The sequence below is a fragment of the Mus musculus genome, chromosome 7 (genome assembly GCF_000001635.26).
Source record: "Mus musculus strain C57BL/6J chromosome 7, GRCm38.p6 C57BL/6J".
NCBI classification, from domain to species: domain Eukaryota; kingdom Metazoa; phylum Chordata; class Mammalia; order Rodentia; family Muridae; genus Mus; species Mus musculus.
Genome location: NC_000073.6, coordinates 35,726,713 through 35,748,797, shown reverse-complemented (window position 1 = coordinate 35,748,797; position 22,085 = coordinate 35,726,713). Strand labels below are relative to the sequence as shown.

Below are 22,085 nucleotides of genomic sequence, written 5' to 3'. Positions count from 1 at the left end.
CGACTCTCGGGACATTTTGTTTTCTCTCTGTCTTTCTCAGAACTTCTAGAACTTCCTGGAATAGTTTCAGGGCTGGTCTGTGACTTCACGGAATGAAATATGCACATTGCCAGGGTTTTTTGAGCCTTCCCATTTTCCTTAAGGTTTATCTTATTATTTATATACAGTGTGCACATAGCTCCGGCCTGGGAGAGACCAGCGAAGAGCATCAGATTCCCTGGAGCTAGAGCTGGTAGTGCTGGGAACTGAACCCTGGTCCCCTGGCAGAGCAGCAAGTGCACTCAGCTGCTGAGCCGTCTCTCCAGCCTGGGGTAATGCTTCCTTAGGAACGTGAAGATCTTTATTTTGAATAAAGACTAAAATACCTCTGTGGGACTATGTAGCCAAAGGTAAACGCTAGTAGCAGTGTGGTAGGAAGACGTGTTGAAAGAAATCATGGAATTAATTACTATTAATTCATTGAATCCAGCTCTCTAAAGTTTATGAGTGGCCTTGCTCACATCCTTAAAAAGCCGTACTCCATCGAGATGCTTGGACACCCTTGACTTTCCCTGGGTCAGAGTAGTCACAGTGCTGCTTTTAAGCCAGTCTGGGTCAAGCGCCCATTTTGTGAGTCACACTGAACTAAATTCTGTGGAGGACGCGGAAGGAGTAACCAGGGCTTGGGCTTCGTCTAAGCGGGGTAAATGTGGGCTAGACACCCACCTTGTCAAGCAGACACTGTGCCTCATGGTAAGATGGGACCCTACCTCCGTGTGATACTCGAGGAGGATACAGGCAAGGCTCCAGAGAGTGGCACTTATCCTGAACACGTACGTGTCCAGGCCAGGAGGCAGGAGACTTGGGTGTGGTAGTGTGGCAGCAGCAGGACAGCATGGCTGGAGAACAGATAGGGACAGTGTAGCCTGAGAGTGGAAACAGCTGGCAGTGGAGGACCTGTGCTCCTGAGAGAAAATGGACTGGAGCAGTGTCTCAGGCTGCGGCATGCGTGGAGAATGGATTGAGGCGGGCCGGGTAAAGCCAGAGCCCACCGCTGAGTAATCCTGTTCAGCGGATTCCATGAGACCTAGAGATCCAATTACGGTGCTCAGTAAGCGATTATCTTCCTGCCTGGGAATCCAGCATCGGCGTCACGGAACTTAACTTTGATGAGGGGGACAGAAGCAGGAAGAACAGTCAAAGCAGAGGAGGAGTGACTGGGGGCCTGCTTGGGGGTGTGGGGGGGAGCTGAGCCTCAAGGGTGAGACTTGGAAACAGGATCTGCTTGATAAAGAGGAGGAGCAGGGAAGCTGCTCCAAAATGGGAGCGAAGCTGGCAAGCCCAGAGCCGGGCAGGTGGTGCATGGGGCCAGGATTCTGTGAGCACAGGGACGGTGGAAGGGAGTGTAAAAGAGTGAGCATGGCCGGAGTGTGGCTCACATTGCCCTGAGGGACACGTGCTGCTGTGGAAGAGGTTTCAGGAACTTCTGTGTCACAGTCCAAAAGAATCATAAATCAATGCATTTTTCAAAATACTTGGGTGGGGACGCCAAGTGGGTGGGTGTGCTGTTGATTTTTTGACAACTTGAAGCAAGCGCAAGTTTTTTCTGGGAAGAAGAAACCTCACCTGAGAAAAATGCCCCTATCACACTGGACTGTAATTGGTTAATGATTGACGTGGGAGGGTTCAGTCCACTGGGGCAGTGCCATCTCTGGGCAGGCTGAGCAAGCCATTAAGCAGCACCCTCCATGGCCTCGGCCTTCATTCCTTCCCTGAGTTTCCACCCTGACTCCCTTCATGAGGGACTGGGTGTAGAAAGCAAATAAACGGTTGCCTGCCCGAGTTGCTTTAGTCACGGTGCTTCATCTCAGCAGGAGAAAGCAAACTAGGACCTTGAGTGGGGGGGGGTGGGGGGTGAAAAGTGGCTCTCACTTCTCCCTTGCTGTGGGTGTTACATGTTGTCAGGTGACGTTCATTGGAATGCTGAGAGAAGCTAGTTGTTAGCTAAGTGAGTACACACCGAAGGTTACACCCACTAGATGGGTCTCCTAGGTCAGTAGAGAGGCTGGGGACAAATGGCTTCTGAGACCAAAGATGGCTGTGGGTCTGCAGCCATTCATGTAGATGTGCCGCCTTTGGGGAACTTGAGTTTGCACTCCCTTTGTGTAGGGGTTCAGAGCTTGGCAGGAGGTGGAGAGAAGAAGGTGTAGTCAGAGTTTTCTAGGAAGTTGGCCTGGAAGGACTTTTTTTTTTTTTTTTCTAAATGGAAGGTGACATTTTTATGTTAATCAGGGCAGAAAGATCAGTGACAACCTGATACATTCTGTGAGCAGCTTGGTGGCTGGCTGGATACATCAGCCATTCTCTGTAACAATGCCGTTTGCAGTTCTCCAGGACACAGTTCCTTCTCGCCACCAGTGAGGCCAAACCTCCCAGGTTGAGAACTAGTTCTGGCCAAAACAGCTATGGCTGCGGACTCTAGTTGCAGCTAGACACAGTTGCACACGCCTTTATTCCTAGCACTTAGGTGGCAGAGGCAGGCTGGCCTCTGAATTCCAAGCCAGCCACGGTGACACAGAGAGACCTGGTCTACAAAACAAAGAAACCAAAAAGCCAAACTCCAGTCTCAAGTTGAGGAGTCCCAGGTGACTCTCACTTCTGAGCAGCTGGCTGTAAATCCTGAGGTGCCCTAGCCATTCAGGATGAGCAGTTGGCTAGGTCGAATCCTAGAACTCCTGGACGTGCTGGACTCGAAGGTGGAACAAAGATACAGGCTAGAACCAGCTGAAGGGAGAGATGCAGGGTGGTCCAGAGCATTCGAATCCCAAGCATCCGTTGCCCTTCCTTGTGAGCTCAGGTGGAAGTGCTCTCCTGGCATGGCAGTGTGGCAGTGTGAGGTTTGATGCCAGCAGGGGCAGCTCATCCAAGCTCTGGATAAACAAGTGTTTTCCTTAGGGTTACTATTGCTGGGATGAAACACCCTGAGGAAAAGCAACTTGGGGCAGAAAGGGTCTATCTCAGCTTACACTTCCATGTCACAGCGCATCCTTAAAGGAAGCCAGGCCAGGAACCTGGAGGTAGGAACTCAGGCAGTCAGTGTCCATGGAGGGATGAGTGCTGGCTACTGGCGTACTCTCCATGGCTTGCTTACTCTCCTTGCTTTTATTTGCCCAGGGGTGGCTCTGCTCAGTGAGTTGATCCCTCCCACACTGATAAAGAAAATGTACCAGGCTTTCCCATAGGCTAGTCTGATGGGGAGGGGCGCTTCCTAGTCAAGGTTCTACTAGACTCTAGCTGGTGTCAAGTCAACATAAAAACTAGCTGGCGTGAGACTCAGTCACTGGCCACGGGCTGAACATAGTTTGCAGCCTAGAGAGGTCAGAGTAATATGATACCGTGTGGCTCAAAGCACTAACCTTCTAGTTACTGGCAAGGCTGACTGACATTCTGAGTCACCTTTGCAGAAATGAGAGGCCCTTTCTGAGTCACCAGCCTCGAGCTGTCTTTTGGGGTCACTTAGGAACAGAGGACTGAGAACAGCCGGGTTCTTGATTTCTGGGGCCTAGATGTTATTTTCAAGGACAAGGTTTCACTGTGTAGCCCAGGCTGGCTCTGAACTCATGGTTCTCTTGTCACCACAACCCTCCCTCCCCCCAGCTGACTTTTGATACTGAAGGCTCTTTCAAAGTAGTCGTGCTAAAGATAGGGAGTTGAGGAAGCTGGATTTGTGGCTCCGAAGGCAGGCACTCCATCTGTGTTGGAAAACGGACATTTTCCTATTACCAGCTTGTAGCTGTGTGGGTGAGATTGTTTCAGAAGTGTGTAGTAGAGTGGGAAAGGAGGAGAAGCCTGGGCCGTCTTTCTGTGCCTCCGATTCCATCTGGGAAGCCACACACTGGCATATTCTCTACCAGGTTTCTTCCACCCACCACCCCCTGTCCCGTGGAGGCTACAACTGAGCTCAGAGGCTCACTGACTGCTCTCGCAATCTCTCTCGCAATCTCGCTCTTCTTTTCAAGACAGGGTCTCACTGTGTAGCTCTGGCAGGCCTGGAACTCACTCTGTAGACCAGGCTAGCCTCAAACTCAAAAATCTGCCTGCCTTTGCCTCCTGAGTGCTGAGATTAAAGGTGTAGGCCATTAATCCTGGCACTAAGCTTATTTTTTTTTTTAATGAAAATACTCAGATTTTTGAGTACTTGGAATTGTTAATTATTCAAAGACTACAGATTCTTTGTAAGATCGACAGCTTATACATTGGGTTTTTGTTTTCCAAATGATTTGCTGGTTACGTTTTACTTGATTTTAAGATGATATCTCACTTGGTAGTCCAGGCTAGCCTCCAAGTATTGATCCTCAACCGTCAGCTTTGAGTGCTGGGATTCCAGGTATGTGCCACCATGCCCCTCCTCAGTAGGGTGTGTGTGTGCGCGTGTGTGTGTGTGTGTGTGTGTGTGTGTGTGTGTGTAGTGTGTGTGGTGTGTTTGTTTCCTTTGAAACACAGTCTCAGTGCCCAACCCTGGGTGGCTTGATGCTACAGTCTGGGTGAGAAAGTTGCAGGCTACCACACACAGAAGGCCAAGTTGGAGTCCTTTATTAGCTGGCAGCCAAGAGTGGGGTCTCTTGCCCCAAAGCTCAGGGACAGAGCTTTGCTAAAGGCAAACACCGCAGTGACATTGCTGTCAGGTGTAGGTCAGGGGAACCCGGCAGCATTTATTTTGGCAGAACACATGAGTTGTGTTGTTTTACACATTGGGCTGTGGTCAGGGTCATGGAAAATCCCAACGTGTTACCCCAGAACGCACGATCATTCGGGGGTGCTTAGGGCTCAGCAGTGCCTGAGCCATCCAAGATTGGAGTCAGGGTAAGCTCAGGACAGAATGCCGTCACCTCAGTCACCTCATTGGAACGCTGAGCATAACCCAGGCTTACCTTGAATGTGCGACAGTGTGCTTCAGAGCGGTCTCGGGAATGTCTTTGCAGTGTTAGGATTTGAACAGCAGGAACCTTGAAACACCAACGTGAAGACTGAAGCAGTATAGAAAGTCCCTCTGTACCCTCTCCCGGCCTTGCTTATGGCTAGAGTCTACTTGCTCCTGTCCAGCCACTGTAGTTTACTTTCCTTGCCGTGAAGCTTCAGATGTTGCAGGTTTAAGAACACACATCCTGTGTTGAGTGTCTGCAGTGTGCTGGTACTTTGTTTCTTTCCTTTTTTCCTTCCTAAACACCTTGGCTTTAAATTGGCCTTTAAGTGTAGCATGCTTTTTCTACTGTCCTTTATCATAATCAAAACAAGCCAAAAGGGCACAGTGCCCCACTGCCCTTAAAGCCCAGCGCATTACTGGGGCTAAGTAAATAAGCTTGTGTTTGAAGCAGGGTGAACCCGTGGGGTTTCAGGAAGGGAAGGGGGATGGACAGGTGGCTGCTGAGAGGATCTGTCCGGAGCTGGGTTGGAAGAAGCAGCTTAGCTTGGCTGAGGGGACATCGCTAGTCCTGGCAGGTGGGGCACAGGCAGTGCAGTTTAATGTTAGCTGTCAGTAGAGAAAGGCTACGTTGCCATTATGCTTCTATTTATTGAGCATTTATTATGTTTTATTTGTTGTTGTTGTTATGCACACTGTACTGTGATGGTGAAACAGGCTTTGAGATGAAACAGTGCTTAAGACTCACTACTGCCCATTGGTGGCCTCTTTTTCCATTAATTGTCACTAAAAACAGGGAAGGGCACAGCAATTGGTTATCTAACCTCAAACAATCATGTAAACGTACATACAAACATCCATACGTTATGTTGATAGAAGAGGTTGTACTTATGTTTAGGAATACACATACACGCGCGCGCACACACACACAAACACACACACACTTTGGTTTTTGACAGGGTCTCACTGTGTAATCCCGGCTGGCCTAGAAGTTTAGTTCAGACTGGCCTTGAACTCACAGAGATCCACTTGTCTCTGCCTCCTGAGTGCTAGGATCAAAGGCATGCGCCACCACACCCAGCTTCAGTACACATTACTTTTATCAAATGTTTTTAGAGCTGGCTGGACTCAGGATGCTGAGGCAGAGCATTACTGAGTAAGTTTAAAGCCAGCGTGGGCAACTTATCAAGATCCTTTCTAAATGTAAACAAAGTAAAAATAGGCCAGAGATGTAGTTCAGGGGTAGAGTATTGCTTAGACCCTGGGTTCAGTCTCGAGGCACACACATACACACACACACACACACACAGAGAGAGAGAGAGAGAGAGAGAGAGCATGATAAGGGGGAAAACAGCTGAGTGCTAAAGGTGAAAGTGTGGTTTAGTGGCAGAGCATTTGACTCATCTGTGCATGCCCGGGTTTCATTTCCCTTCTACTTTTCATCCTGCATGCATATGCATTTTTCCTAGCAAACCCAATGTCCTACGCTTAATTCACCATATCTGACATTGTATCACATGCTTCTCACACAGACGGTTACACCCCTTTACCAAGCTTGGGTTTATTAGGTTAAAAAAAACGTATGCCTATAGAATTGAGCAGACGTGACGTGAGTATACTGTTTACTTCACTCTTTGACTGTGCCCCAATTTTGGAGTGTTGGATTGTTTCTAATTGTGTCATTAAATTCCCAAAATTACTTACTTAACTTCTCACTTTAAAGTGGCAGTAAAAACATGTCACTTGCTCCTCATCTTGAAATTGTGTCAGAACAATTAAGGAAATGGAGAGAGCTGGATTCTCTTTCCTGCCCTCCCTCCAGTTCTTCCTTATAAGGCTTGCACGTAGAAAGCATCCTCTACCACACTACGCCCAGACTCTCTGTCTCAGGAGCCTAGGAAGATCGTTAGCCAGACTCCAGGAAAATCCCGTGAAGGCCAGGGAGTGTAAAACGTGCTGAGCAGAGTCTCTCCAGCTCAGCCTTCAGGAGAAGCTCCTGAGTGTAGACAGGCTTGATGTGCAGGCATGTCCTGAGAGGCAAAGCCACCCATGTCCTAATGGGGACTGTGGGAATGGGCACAAAGAGCCACAGAGCAGTCTTCCTGAAAGTGCTTCTGTGACAGAAGGGAGCTAAGCAGCGTGAAAGGAGTCCTACGGGTCATGCGGCGTGTGGTAGCACAGTTTGAATAACCCTATCATTGCCAATCACTGTTCAGTAAACTGAGGAGAAAACTAAAGACGTCATTCTTAGAGTCTCACCATATACCCTGGCTGGCCTGAGATTCGTTATGTAGACCACAGACCTTGACCTTCTCTCTGCCTATGCCTCTGCTTCCTGAGTGCTGGGATTAAACCACCAGGGCGGGCTAAGAAGTCACTCTTGAAAACAACCTCTATCTTAAAGCCGCTTTTGCTGACTGTGTCTTCCACCTCTATTCCTAAAGCCTTTTTGGAAGGAACTGTTCAAGAAAGAATTAGTCAGTCATACTCAGAATGACTAATTACCCAAAAGGAGCTAGCAGAAGGTTGTGCGATGATACCAGAAGAGAAAAGGGAAGAAGAAACCAGAAAACGTTATAGCAAACACATCAAAATTGAACAAATACCTCAGGAATAGCCAGGCACAGTGGTACAGGCCTTTAGCCCTAGCACTCAGGAGGCTAAGGCAGGAGGAGGGTAGAGTTTAAGGCCAGCCTCAACTACACGATGAAACCCTGCCTCTGAAATAAACTATTTGCTAGTTTGAAAGATAGATTCAAAACAGCCTTTTAAAAAAATATATATGTTTATGAATAAGAATGCCTGCCTGTATATGTGTGCACCACCTGCATGCAGTGTCCTCAGAGGCCAGAAGGGGGCACCAGATCCCCTAGAACTGGAGTTACTGGTGGTTGTGAGCTCATGTAGGCACAGATCCTCGGCAAGAGCAGCAAGCACTCTTACTTATTGAACCATCTCTCTATCCAACATCTGTACTTTTTATAAAGAGATAAGGGCCACAAAGGGAAAGGATACATGAGAATCCCACAGAATCTAGAAAAAAGAAAATAGGACCAAACCAGAGTCAGCACCCTGCAGATGGGACTGAGAAAAGCACAGGAGGAGGAGGAGGAGGAGGAGGAGGAGGAGGAGGAGGAGGAGGAGGAGGAGGAGGAGTTTGACAGGCTTGTAAATGGATACAGTTGAGGGAAATTAATCAAAGATTGGCAGGGAGCCAGGGAAGACAAAGACCAGCGAACATGGAACGCCGGGAGCCAGCCAAACAGGAGGGAAAGGTGAAGCAGAACTGTATTTCCCAGAGAACTGAAGGATAAAGGGGAATTTGAGTTTACAAACTGAAAGAACACAGCTAATTCCAAAGAAAGTTAACCAGCAAAATTATTAGCAGGATGTAACACCACAAAAATGTGCTGTGGTGGAGTGGACCTGTAATCTGGGCAATTAAGAGGAAGAGGCAGGAGGATGAGAGGTTCAAGGTCATCTTGGGCTACATAATGGGTTTGATGCCCAGCCAAGGATACATGAAACCCTGTATGTATGCATGCATGCATGCATGCATGTGTATATGTGTGTATCTGTACACACACATTAATTCTGAGCCACTGAGATGGCCTGATGTGTGGCAGCACTTTGGGCATAGCCTGACAATCTGAGTGTGTGGGGAGGAGAGAGCCAACATGACAGAGGTGTTCACTTCATGCCCATGAGGTGACACGTGTACACCACTATTGTACGCACAGAAGAATACAAAGTGAAGAGCAGTGTAAGTGTAAGACTTAGCACTGGGGTAGAGCTAAGTGACAGACCGACTTTATAGTACACACAGCCTCCAGTTTCAGAGAGCGAGAAGAGGGAAGAGGTCAATTGCAGGACTTAATAAAGAAATCTGTTAGCCGTGCGTGGTGGCACATGCCTTTGATCCCAGCACTTGGGAGGCAGCGGCCCGTGGATTTCTGAGTTTGAGTTCAAGGCCAGCCTGGTCTACAGAGTGAGTTCCAGGACAGCCACCAGGGTTACACAGAGAAACCCTGTCTCGCAAAACCAAAAAAAAAAAAGAAAGAAAGAAAGAAATCTCTTGCCATTACAGATCACATGACCTAGGAGGAGAGTCATAGGTTACTCTCACCTCAAAATTTTTCATAATCACGTGTGAAAATTGGGGATCATGATGGAATTGACTTTGGTAGTACATATACCTGTAATGCCTGCACTCAAGGCAAAGGCAGGAGGGTCGTGAGTTTGAAGCTAAACTTGGCCTACAGTAGAGACTTACATATTAGTCTGCCACAAAAAATTAATTACTTTTAAATGATGCTTATAGAATAAGCAATTGACATGTCACCTTACTTCTCTCACCCTATATAAAGGCAGTGTCTTAGTCACTGTTCTGTTGCTGTGAAGAGACATCACAACCAAGGCAACTCTTATAAGAGAAAGCATTCACTTCCTCCTACCCTTTATAGTTTCTGAGGTTTAGTCCATTACCAAGGCAGGGAGCATGGCTCTGGAACAGTAGCTACCTCCTCATCTGAAGGCCAAGAAAGAGAGAGAGTATAGACCAGGCATGGGCTTTTGGAACCTTAAAGCCCACTCCTAGTGACACACTTCCTCCAACAAGGCCACATTTGTTCCAATCCTTCTAATCCTCTCAAATAATGCCACTCCCTGGTGGTAAGCATTCAGATACATGAGCCTATGAAGGCCTTTCTTATTCAAACCACCAAAGGCATTATACAAACTCTTTTTAGCCTGGGAAATGATTTTCAAGCTCTGTAAGAAGTTGATAGGAAATATTTAACCCAGACTGTGGACAGATTTTTAAACAGTGACAAATGTGGGGCATGGCATTGCATGCCTTTAACCTCAGTACTCAGGTGGCAGAAGCAGCCAACAGAAGCCAGACTGGTCTACATAGTGAATTCCAAACCAGCCAAGGCTATTTAGCTAGACTGCATCTCAAAAACAAAACAAGCTAACTAACTAAAAAACTAGACTAGAATAGAATTTTCTAAATGTCAGAAATGCTGTCAGTGTAACTCACATTATTTACTATAGGCCCAAGGATACCTAATGCCACAGCATAAACTGTATTAGATATATAACACGGGCTTCCATGTGTAATGTTGGGTTGTATAATGCAATGACCAAGGAATGATGTGATTACATAACACATGAAGGGGAAGGAGAAAAAGACCAAGGCAATGGAGACATCCTGGATTCTCTTTTATAGCTAGATCAAAACATATCTATAAATGTGTGTCTATTTCAAAACTAGTAAGTTGGTCTGGGACAGGTCTCAGTTGATAGAGTTGCTTGCATAGATAACATATAGGAAGCCCTGGGTTTATCCCCAGTTTCCAAAAAACCATGTTGTGGTGCCCACCCGTGATCTCGGCACTGGGATCAGAGTTTAAGGGCATCTTCAATTACATCGAGATTGAAACCAGCCTGAACTCTTTAAGAGCCTGTCTCAAAAACAACAACCTGATAAATCAATAAATAGATCAGTGGTATGGTAATACATGCCTGGAATTCTAGCTCCTAAGAAGTGCAGATAGGAGAATTGAGAGATCTGGGTTCATGACCAGGGTAGGCTCCATAGTGAAGCTGTCTCAAAATGGAAAGCCCCATAGGTGTGTTTATGGAAGAAAACTACCCCAAAGCACAGAAGGGCACACACATGGTCATACTACTCTGGCCACACTACTCATTGCAGAGCATCAGTAGATAGTACAGAAAGGTAAATAAATTGTCCTGGGTCATCGTAGTTAAGAAAGTCACCCTGAATAGTTCCCAAGTTAAAAGCAGGACACACACAGAGAGAGAGAGAGAGAGAGAGAGAGAGAGAGAGAGAGAGAGAGAGAGAAAACACAAAGACACAATCACATATGCATTCCCAAAAGCAGGACACTCGATACATGAACGTAACGATGTCATATATATCCAACAAACTTTTTTTATTTTTTTTTAAGCAGGGTCTCACTACTCCTGGGTAGCCTGGAGCTTATAATGTAGACCAGGCTGTCCTCAAACTCACTGTTGTGTACTTCCACATCCAACTTCCAAACTTATTTCTAAATTATGAATTATGCATGTAGATGAGTGTATGCTTATGTGTGTGCATGCACACATGAGTGCTGTGCCCCAAGAGGCCAGAAGAGGGCATTGGATCACCTGGAACTGTAGTGCCAGACAATTGCGAGCCTGCTGGTGTGGGTGCTGGAAACTCAACCTGGGTCAGCTACAAGTGCAGAAAGTGTTCTGGACTGCGAGCCAAGTGTGTGTTGGTTTTGTTTGCAGAAAAAAATAGACTTCACTCTCCCAGTAAAGTAAACACTCTGGTTCCTGCTTCAGGATAATGTGACAGTTTTCTCATTGATTTATTCATTCCTTTAAATAATAAGTTTGAGCTAACTAAATATGAAACTCTCTCCTATCTGTAATTTACCAGTTTCCATCCCGTCTCCACCCCACCCACAACATCACTCTCTCTTCACTTGCAGCCCCGAGAATCAAACCTGGGCCTTGTCTGCTGCAGACGTGCCTGAAAGTGTTCCTTAGAGTATTTGTGGAGGAGAGGAAGTGGATGTTGAATGTTTAAAAATTATAAATGAAATCTAGAAATCAGAGGTGTGTTTCAAAGCAGTATGCAGAGTTTTATGGCTTTAAATAGTATGATATAGAGTAAGACTGAGTATCTAGAAAGGAATGGAGTATTCCTTCATGGGATTGGAAAGTAAAGAGTCTGCCAAAAGGACGGATACAGCTAAAAAGCAGATTAATAACTAGAAAATAGGAAAACACTTGGTGAAAATGACAGCCATCAGTGTGACCTCATCCACCAGTGCACTAAGATGGAAGTAATGGGGTAGGAATACAGAAACTACAAACCAGAAGCCGATTGTGACATCACAAGTGCCATGTCTATGCAAATCCATGGTCTATGAAAAAATGGACTTTTTTCTAGGAAAATGGGAATTGCCATGTGTTGCCCCAGAAAACAAATTCTATAGTTTTAGTGGGGAATATTTCACCATTTATTACCCTAAAAATATCAGACACTAGGAATTTTCTTTGATTATGACAAGTTTTTCCTGCACTAGGGGTGGGTCTAAGGGCTTTGCATATAAGGTAAATGATCTGTTTCTTAGCCACACCCCTACCACTCTCTGGAGGATTCTAGGCAGGTGTTTTAGTCTTGACCTATAGCTTTAGCTGTCCAGATTCTTAAAAATAGTAATAATAATAATACCACTGTAGGACACATTTTATAAAGCTGTCACAGTGCCAACATCAAAAGTGCAGTTGGTTTTCTTGTGCTGCTAAGAATACAGTGACTGAGAATACTGAACTGGTCAACGCCAAACCATTGCTCCTAGGGAAACATGTTTATGCGTGTGTGTGCTTATGTGTGTGTGTGTGTGTGTGTGTGTGTGTGTGTGTGTGTGTATCACACATAGATTATTACCTGGAATCTTGAAACCCCATCCTTGTCAACCATACATTATTTTATGAAGGAGAAGTTGAGGTTCAAAAGAATTGAGTGATGTGAGTGATGTCACCGATTCTCCATGCCCCAGCTGGAGTGGAAGTGGACTGAGGACAAGCCTGCACACCACACCTGGCTGGTTCACGTGTACACAGCCAGTGCTGCTGGCCTCCCCCTACCTCTGCTAAGACCCAGCACTCGACAGTAGGCACTTTACCTTCGCTCCCTTCTGGGGGACACATGCAACATGCCCTCCTTTCTTTGAGCTCTTGTCTCGTTTTAATGGCCTGTAGTCCCTGTTTCTCTCTTATGGTTCTTTCTGGAACCCTTTCCAGTCAGGCTCAAGTGCATAGCTTCCCCATGAAAGCACTCAGTGAAATGCCCAGTGATCTCAGGAGTTGCTCCTGCTGCTGCATCTGAGCCCTTGGGTCCCCTTAAGGCCACTCACTCCTTGGTTTCTAGCCTCTTCTTGAATAAGACCCCAGGTCTCTTCTGTCCACTCTCATTTCTAAGGTCAACATGATTGTGGTTCCCAGTGAAGGCCCCACTCAGGATTCCTCCAAATGAAGACCTGAGTATCAGCCCCTTACTTGTCCAACTTCTGGTGTCCAACGGGCGTTTCAGGTGCAGAGGCCAAAGCCCTGGCCTGCCTTGGCTTGCCCTGGCCTGTCCTTGTGTTTCCCGTATCTGTAACTCAAAGCGTCATGTCTGACTGGCGTAAGCCGGAAGGCATTGAAGGCTCTTGCTCATTCAGACCCTCCATGGACTCCCTCAGCAAATCCCGCTTCTGAGCACATACAATGTCCAAAAGGGTGACTGTCTCAAGGCTGTGCCTTTTCTCTGCCTGTGTCACTACAGCAGACCCTTGATGCAAGCCTAGCTTGTTCCCCTATTTTTAAAATGGGTGTAAACAGTGGCATTCATTATGAGATGTGACACCTGCCTGACCTTAAACTTGTCTGCCCACCTCCCGTGACCTCTCTTGTCCCTGCTCATCTCCTTCCCACTTCTGCTTTCATGACTCTGTCCCTGCTGAAAAGCTAGATCCTGCACATGAGGAAAACATTGTCTCCATCCTGTCTTGCTCCCTGTCCTTCTGGTCCCCTTCCTCTATCCCACATAGCCAGCCCTTCTGCGTCTGTGTGTCATGGGTGTTCTATGTTTCGATCTTCATGTGAGGGAATGCATATACTGTTGTTGATCTTTCCAAACCTGGTTTATTTCACCCAGTGGTCCAGTTGGACCACTCAGAACTCTGCAGTTTTGTTTATTGTTTTAAAAAAAAACTTTAAAAATATAAAGCTAAGTGGCTGGGGAGGTATCTCAGTGGTTAAAAGTACGTAGTTCTCTTCCAGAGGACCTGAGTTTGATTTCCAGTGCCCATGTCAGGCAGCTCACAACCAGCTATAACTCCAGCTCCCTGGGATCTGACACCCTCTTCTGGCCACACTGGGCATCTGCACCTTTGTGGTGTATACTATATGTATTATATAAGTGTGTGTGTGGTGTGTAGCCAAGCATGGTGGTGCATGTCTGTAATCCTAGCACGAGGTAGAAGCACAAAGATCACTTCAGTGATAGCCAGCCTGGGCTACCTAGTGAGATCTTCTCTCAAAATATAAATCCCCTTTGCTTTCCAAGCTTAACGAATATAAAAACAAACTCCTAACTCCCCTCTGCACACTCCACCATTCCAAGCTCTTAAGTTACAGGCCCGGAGCCCGCCTCACCTATGGGACAAGGAGATGCGCCCTCTGATACCCACCTCCTGCCCTTCATACCTGCTTCCCCTGTACTTCATCTGCACTCAGGCTGCCACACCCTCCTGGTTGTTCTTCCTGGTGCTCCTGTGAGGCTCCGTATCATTGCCTTTCCCTCTGGAATCCACTCAGCCAACAGTCACCTCCAGATCTCTGCCCAGACACCACTTCACCAGCATCCACACGCCATCCTTTTTTTGAGACAGGGTCACACTCTACAGACCTGTCTGGCCAGGAACTCACAGAGATCCATCTGCCTCAGCCTCCACACCCACGCCCAGAAATGTTTTTCAGATTGATTTATTTTATGCGTGTGAAGTGTTTTTCTGCATGTGTGTATATGCACCAAGTGGTGACAGTGGAAATCAGAGGACAGGTTTAGATCCCCTGGAACTGGACTTAGGTTGTGAGCTGTCATGTGCCTTTTCCGTTGTTTTCTATGTACTGATTTTGTTGTTTTGGGTCCAGGACTGGATTCTTAGACCTCTTGTTTCCACCCGTTCAAAGCGTGTATGGCTCTCCCAGCTTCTCCCTAGTCTGTTTTTCTCGGGCTTCTGTTTCACCAGCATCTGCATAGGTTTCATGTTGCAGGATTTTCGTACTCCTTCAAAGCAAGGTGTCCCTGGAATAAATGGGGTTAATCCGCAGATGCTGCTGGTGGCTTCTGGGCAGGCCCAGTGGAGCCGGTAGAGCCTGCAAGACTTAACCTTCTCACCAGCCTGCTTGTCAGCTGTCACGTGTCACAGCTTTAGTCAACTCGAGGGCAGGAATCCCTCCATCCTAACAGATGGATGGGAATTTAACCAGACAATAAACCATGTACGTGCCATAAATATGTTTGCCAAGGGCATGGTTCCCAGTGCGGGGCTCTGCACAGCTGTCTTCCCGTGAACTCCCCGATTCTTGGTGAGATGATTTGTTAACTCTGAAACAGCATTTCAGAGAGTTAATGGGTCGTTGGCTTCTCCATTCCCAGCAGCCTAATTATCGGGAGATGGGAGGGAACAGTTTTTACCAACAAAAGTTATTGATGTGAGATTTTTAGAAATGAACTTGCTGTGTTCCTGAGCTGAGTGCCATTATCCTCAAAGGGCCTGAAAACCTTTCGGGCATTGCCAGCATCACGCTTGCGTGCCCTCGGGTACAGATCATCAACTGTGAACAGTCCTCTTACTCTCCTCTTTTAGTACTTACAATGTTATCCAAGCTGCTACTGAGATGTTTTTAGGGATGCAGATCTTTGAAAATACAGTTCACAAGGCTGGAGAGATGGGTCAGAGGTTAAGAGCACTTACTGCTCTTCTGGAGGACCTGAGTTCAGTTCCCAGCACCTATACTGTCAGCTCATAGCTGCCTGGAACTCTGGCTTCCATTGCTCCAACACCCTCTGCCGGCTCTGCAGGATTGTGCGTGTGAGTGTGTATGCACACATCCACACAAATGAACAAGAATGCAGTTCATCTGTCTTTCTGCTTGCTTCTGTTATTATCGTCAGACACATTTTTATTCTTCCACCAAATACTGCTCCCCATTTATGCAAATTAAAATTAGAAGTATTGGTCCACTTGGCGCTCTGCAGAGGGTAACTACCACTGATGTACGTTTTCATTGGCGAGATCCACCAGACAAAGTATAAATTGCTGTAGAACTGGGGAAGCGTTTGAACGAGGCAGATGTTCTCTTAGCATGAAGCAGATGTAAAACCTGCGAGTGTCTGTCTAATAAAGGATAGCATTTGGTTCTAGACAGCTGGTGCCAAGATTACCAATTAATCATGTTTGAATGCGTTCTTTACTAATTAGATCCCTCTTTGGTTTTTACTGTTCTGGGTATAGTAAAGAGGGGGAAGGGCACGAAGCCTTCCACTCTTTATACTTTGAATAACCCCTCTTCTTTTATAAGCCTTTGTTTTCCCCCTTAGAGCTCTATAGGAAATGAAGCCCAAAGCTGTGAATGACTGAGCTGGCTCCCCCCCCCCCCCCCCCCCGTGACTGTAGGTTCAGAGTTAGGATGCTCTGTTAAAGGCAGTAGCTAGCACTGTGAACGCGCAAAGGCAGCTGGAGAAAAGAGGAGTGTAATTACACTTAATGTGGGCTTATTTTTGTTTTATTTATTTATTTATTGCATGGACAAAAGCTAGTATTTGCTCAGTTAACATCAATAGGCAGTCTCCATGGTTATTTGACTGGGTGAGAATTTGAACTGTGCAGAAGCACAGGATAGCAGTTTGGTCTTATGTTATCAATAAGTCGTGTGTTTGCAAAGATTAAAGATGGCCCGGTTGGTGTAATGCCTAGGAAAGGTTGCCTCTTTCTGCTGTGAATGATAAGTCAGTACCACTGTAGAAGCCGAGAAGGAGCACTTTCCCCATCGTCCTTTGCATGAAGCGGGGATGCTGAGGTTGATTTGGGACTGGTGGCTTCCCATTGGTTTTGTCTTTGTTTTGCCTTTGTGCTATCGTGTGCAAGCTAGGCTGTCTGTACTTCTGGGCTGCATCTACGGCGCTCTTCCTTGTTGTTCTTCATTTGCTTTAGAGACAGGGTTTCTCTGTGCAGCCCTGGCTGACCTGGAACTCCCTATGTAGGCCAGGCTGAGCTCAAACTCAGAGATCTGCCTGCTTCTGCCTCCTGAGTGCTGAGATTGAATGCATGTGCTACCATGTGCAGCACTGCCAGCCCCTTTAAAACTTTGATTTTGATATGAAGTCTCACTCTGTAGCCCAGGCTGGACTTTATGATTCTCCCGTCTCCACCTGGATAATGGAAGTATAGGCTTGAGCCACCGTGCCAGCAGACCCTGCCTCCTTGTCCTCCTCTTTCTCTCTCCCTTGCCCCTCCTTCCTCTCCCCCTTCCTCCTCCACTCCCTTCTTCTTCATGCCTCTTACTCCTCTCTTTCCTCCTCTTCTTTTTTTTAAAAGATTTATTTATTTATTTATTTATTTATTTATTTATTATATGTGTGCACCATAGCTGTCTTCAGACACTCCAGAAGAGGGCATCAGATTTTTGTTACGGATGGTTGTGAGCCACCATGTGGTTGCTAGGATTTGAACTCAGGACCTTTAGAAGAGCAGTCGGCGCTCTTAACCGCTGAGCCATTTCACCAGCCCTCCTCCTCTTCTTTAATGCTTTTTTCTATGAAAGAAAGTTCTGTATATAAAGCTTGTACTCACACGGTCCTAGAAGGAACAGGACCAGCTAATAGTTTGCTGGAGTCAATAGTTGGATATTTTGGCATTGTTATAAAATTTCTTTTAAGTTGTGCTTGTGTGTGCATGTGCATGTATGCACATGTGTATCTGTGTGTGCATGCGCATGGGTGTGGGTATGTGGTATCGTGGCACATCTGTGTAGGTCAGCGGACCTCTTGCAGGAGGCCTTTCTCTGCTTCAGCCACGTGGGCTCAGGATGGAACTCAGGTAGTCAGGCTTGACTGCAGGCTACCTGCTCAACCGTCTCAACAGCTTGTGCCGAGACACTCTAGTTCTTAGGAATATCTTTTTAATGATTTTTCCACAAGCACATGAGTGGGTTCTTCATGTTTTTATATTTTACAGAAGTTTTTCATGTGTGTGTGTGTGTGTGTGTGTGCACACGCACATTCATATGTGTGCATGTATGGACCATATATTTGCCAAGACAGGTGTACAGAGGTCAGAGGTCAGCTTGTGGGAGTTTGTTCTCTCTTTCTACCAAGTGGGTCATGGGATGGAAGTCAGGTTGTCAGGCTTGGCAGCAAACACCTTTATCATCTGAGCCCACTCACTGGCCCTAATTCATAGTGCTTTAAAGGAGAGAAAAAGTATCTAAAGGGTGGGAGAAGAACACGAATTTTCAGGTCGGAAGATAAATAGCCCAAGTGGTTCTTTTTTTTTTTTTTAAATGTTGTTTTAACTTTTATATGTACAGTTATATGCCTGCATGTTTGTAAGTGTAGTGGGCATGCAGTACCCCAGAAGGAGGCATCAGATTCCCCGGGGCTGGAGCAACGGAGGGTTGTGAGTTGCCACGTGCATGCTGGGGACTGAACCCATGTCCACTGTAAGGTCAACCACCTCTCTAGCCCATGAATGGTTCTTTTAGTAAAATGTTTATTACTCTTTGCAAACCAAAATCACGCAGGTAGGAATGAGCAGAGACAAGCTGGGATGAGGATTTAGCAGCTTGGCAGCAGATGTGAGCGTTTCTGAACTCTCCCGGCTGCCTGAGGTCTGTGGAGTATGGATCTCTGTGTTAGCGAGCATATTACACCACTTTTTACACAGTGTGACGTCAGCTCGGGGGCCTGGCTTTTGGAACACTGGAGTAAAGGGGTCTGTGGTGGCAGAGAGTATAGCTTTTTAAATCATTTATGCTTTTGAAGATAGAAGTGTGTATGGAGTCTCTTTATTGCTGAGCCAGTCTCTCAAAGCTCAGAGAGCTGAGAACTCTCATCGCTTAGGTCCAGTGGTGATTTGTGGATTTCTCTGTAGTTGTAAGTTGTATGAAACCATGAACTTTGAAATACACCTTAAATGAAACAAGTTCTGTCAGGTTTTAAAAAAATAAAACATTTTATGGAAACGCATCTACAAGAGTAGAGAGAATGACCTGGCCCATCCCCCATCGTCAGCCTTCTTTTGGTTGTTTTGAGGCAGGGTCTCTCCATAGAGTCTCCAGGTCAGCCTTGAACTCGTGACCCTCCAGTCTCACCCTCCAGCTGGCGGGACTGCAGGCACTAGCCTGCATGCCTCGCTATGTTAAGATTTCTGGTATGTGCAGAGTATCCTCTCTCTCCTAAGCTCTGTAGTTCCGTATCTTGTTTCTATAGTAACAGTGGGCGTTTCAACAAAAGTAGGTCAAGTAAACCAAGCAGTTCTCACTTTGTTTCAGGAAGTAGAGCGAGAGATCTCATTCAGGACGGAATGTGGACTGTACTATTCTTACTACAAGCAGATGCTGCAGGCTCCGACCCTCCTGCAAGGTAATCCCGGCAGCTACTGATGTGGGCATGCTGACTCCTCTGCCCTGCTTCCTCATCCTCTCCCTTCCCCTCTTTGCACCTGATGCATTGTTACGCGTGTGTGTGTGTGTGTGTGTGTGTGTGCGCGCACGTGTTTGTTTTGTTTTGACACAGAGTCTTTTTACATGGTCCTGGCTCTCATGGAACCCATGGTGTAGACCAGGCTGACCTTGGATTCAGAGATCCACCCGCCTCTGCCTCCTGAGTGCTGGTATCACCACACCCGGCTCATAATTTTAAATGTATGAATGTCTCATCTTCGTATATGTCTGTGTACCACATGTGTTCCTGGTGCCTGTGGAGGTCAGAAGAAGGTGTTGGGTTCCCTAAGACTGAGTTACAGATGGTTGTGAGCTGCCATGTTGGTGCTGGGAATCAGACTGTACTCACTGAGCCATCTCTTGAGCTTCCGGAGCTTCTGGTTTTATTTTATCAGATTATAATCCCTTTCGTGGTATGTGTCTTCTCACTTTTCAAAGAGGGGATGGGAATGGGGGGCGCAAAGGAGACAGGTAATCTGTCCCAAGAAACCAGAGCAATGAAATTCCCAGCGCTTCCAGTACCTTCCACACACTCACCATGGGGACACCTCAGATGCCGTGACCCGGCATCTCTTGTGTGTGTTGGCCCTCTCTTCCTGAGAGTTTATCTCAACAGTTTTAGCCTCTGACTCTGCCTTCAGCATTCTGGCTAATTCTGAATGAATGAATGAATGAATGAATGAATGAATGAATGAATAAATAAATAAATGTATGTATGTATGTGTGTATATATGTATATGTATATATATATTGTCAGTATCAAAGCCACAGTATCTGGTTTGGCAAGAGTCAGGATCCCTGAAAATTTCAGGTAACCTCTCGGGATGCTGAGGGCAAGGGTGGCGCTGTGGAGCTGGGTCTCTGCCCCCTCGCTGCTGGCGTGGGCGCAGGTCAGGGTCTCGAGCAGTAGTTCCTCAGAATGTACCTGTGACAGAAGCGTGTTCTGACGAGAGTCTGCCCCGTCCTGTGAGGTAGCTCTTCCTCCCTGAGCCGTCTGTGGGCGTGACACGGGGTAGTTTTGTTTCTGTAAGTCCCAGCCTATGAGCCCCTGCCACGTGGCAAAAACAACTCTGATGTCACTGACAGTTGGCCCAGGCCTAGTGGTCCTGTAATGAGTAGTTTTGAAGAAGAAATTCTCTCATAAGAAATGCTTTGACAAATCCCATGTGTGTATATAATGCTTTTGGTCACTCTCACCATCCCCATTACCCACTGTCATTCCCCTGCATCCGTTAAGCCTTGCTTCATTCCCAGCAAGGTTCCCACCTACCTCCATGTGGGGTGTGTGTGTGGGGGGGGGGGTGTTTTGTTTTGTTTCATTTTCTTTGTGACCCACTGAGTTCAGACATGGTTGCCAGCATAATCATTTTTGGGTATTTACTGGAGCCTGGGCAACTTTGCAGTGGTTATACCATTAAAGGGAATCAATCCCCTGACTCCACTAACATTATTGCCAATAGCTTCTCAGGGGATGTGCGGGGGGCATTCTAATTTTCAGTGGTCGTTTCTAGTTTTTTGAGATGCCTCCATCTATCCTAGTTCCCACAGCTGCTGTCCTGGTTTATACTCCCACCGGGAGCTGGCAACGGTTCCTCTGTCCTAGAATCGTCTCCAGAACTTGTTGTCATTTTCTTTCTTGATGACGGCCATTCTGACCAGCACGAAATGAGATCTCAAGTTGTTTCAGTTTGCATTTCCCTGATGGCTAATGATGGCTAACACTTTTTAAAATATTTATCAGCCATTTCTGTCCTTTCTTTTGAAAACTGTTCAACAGTTCATTAGCCCATTTATTGATTAGCAGTTTTATTTTTATGATGTTCAGTTTTTACAGTTTTTTTTAATGTAGCCTAGATATTAATCACCTGTGTGAGGTGTTAGCTGGCAGAGATTTTCTCCGGTTCTACAGGTGTTTGTGTCCACTCTGATTGTCCCCCTGCTGGGCAGATGCTTTTTGATTTCGTGACATCACCTGTATCAGGTTGGGGTGCCGCCCCGTTGGGGTTCTGTTCAGAAGTTCATAAGTGCGCCTGTGTTGTGGTGCCAGCCTTCCGGGTTGGCAGGCTCCGTGGTTCACTCTGAGCTGTTCTGACCACACTCTGACTGGAATGCTAGAGCAGTGTGTCGTGCCGGGTGAATGGAGGAGTATACACTGGTTGTCATTCACTCTTGGTTTGTCTTCACACACCCTTAGGTTTCCATGGCTTAATCTATGACAATAAAACTGAATCCATGAGGACGATCAACCTCCTTCAACGGATGAACATTTACCAAGAAGTTTTTCTCAGTGTTTTATATAGAGTTCTCCCCATACAGGTATGCAGTGTTCTCTGTCCTTGAGTTTGTAGGGGCTGATGTAGGTCCATGCTGCTACCTCAGAGAGGATGTTTCACTCCGGGTCTCCTGACTTCAGCTGCCTCGGTAGAGAATCGTCGATATGGGCGCTGTGTTTGCTTTGTTTGTTTGTTTATCATTGTTGTTTTTAATCCTATAAGATACTGTTATTTTATTTTACAAGTAGAGCCTCCTGGCTTATATCATAATTATGCATGCAGTCTAGAGCTTGAGAAATCGTTTCATTTGAAAAAGTGTAACCATTCCTCTATGTGTAACCTGTTCCTCTTGTTTTTTGTTTTTGTTTTTTTTTTTTCAAGACTGGGTTTCTCTGTGTAGCCCTGGCTGTCCTCTCGCTCTGTAGACCAGACTGGACTCCCAACACATGGAGATCCTCCTGCCTCTGCCTCCCAAGTGCTGGGATTAAAGGCATGCCCCACCACCGTCTGTCTCTATGACTTGTCTTCATGATTTAAAAAAATATGCATGAAATCGTCAGATCACAATCAGCACTTCTCACATGAATGAGGCAGAATTAGGAAAGGTTAGACCTTGCTTT

General features: G+C 46.4%; 1 protein-coding gene across 3 annotated transcripts in view; it reads left to right on the top strand.

Moving 5' to 3' along the window:
- Positions 1-22,085, top strand: part of Dpy19l3 (dpy-19-like 3 (C. elegans)) — a 68,961-nt gene that overhangs the window by 5,663 nt on the left and 41,213 nt on the right. For all 3 annotated transcript variants that reach the window (XR_001785529.2, NM_178704.3, XM_006539906.2), the window contains 2 exons: positions 19,022-19,112; positions 21,387-21,508. Coding sequence is in view for 1 of the 3 variants with exons in the window: in NM_178704.3 (NP_848819.2) it covers positions 19,022-19,112; positions 21,387-21,508 (213 nt within the window). In the remaining 2 variants the exon portion in view is untranslated. Of the gene's footprint in view, positions 1-19,021; positions 19,113-21,386; positions 21,509-22,085 lie in introns of those variants that run through there.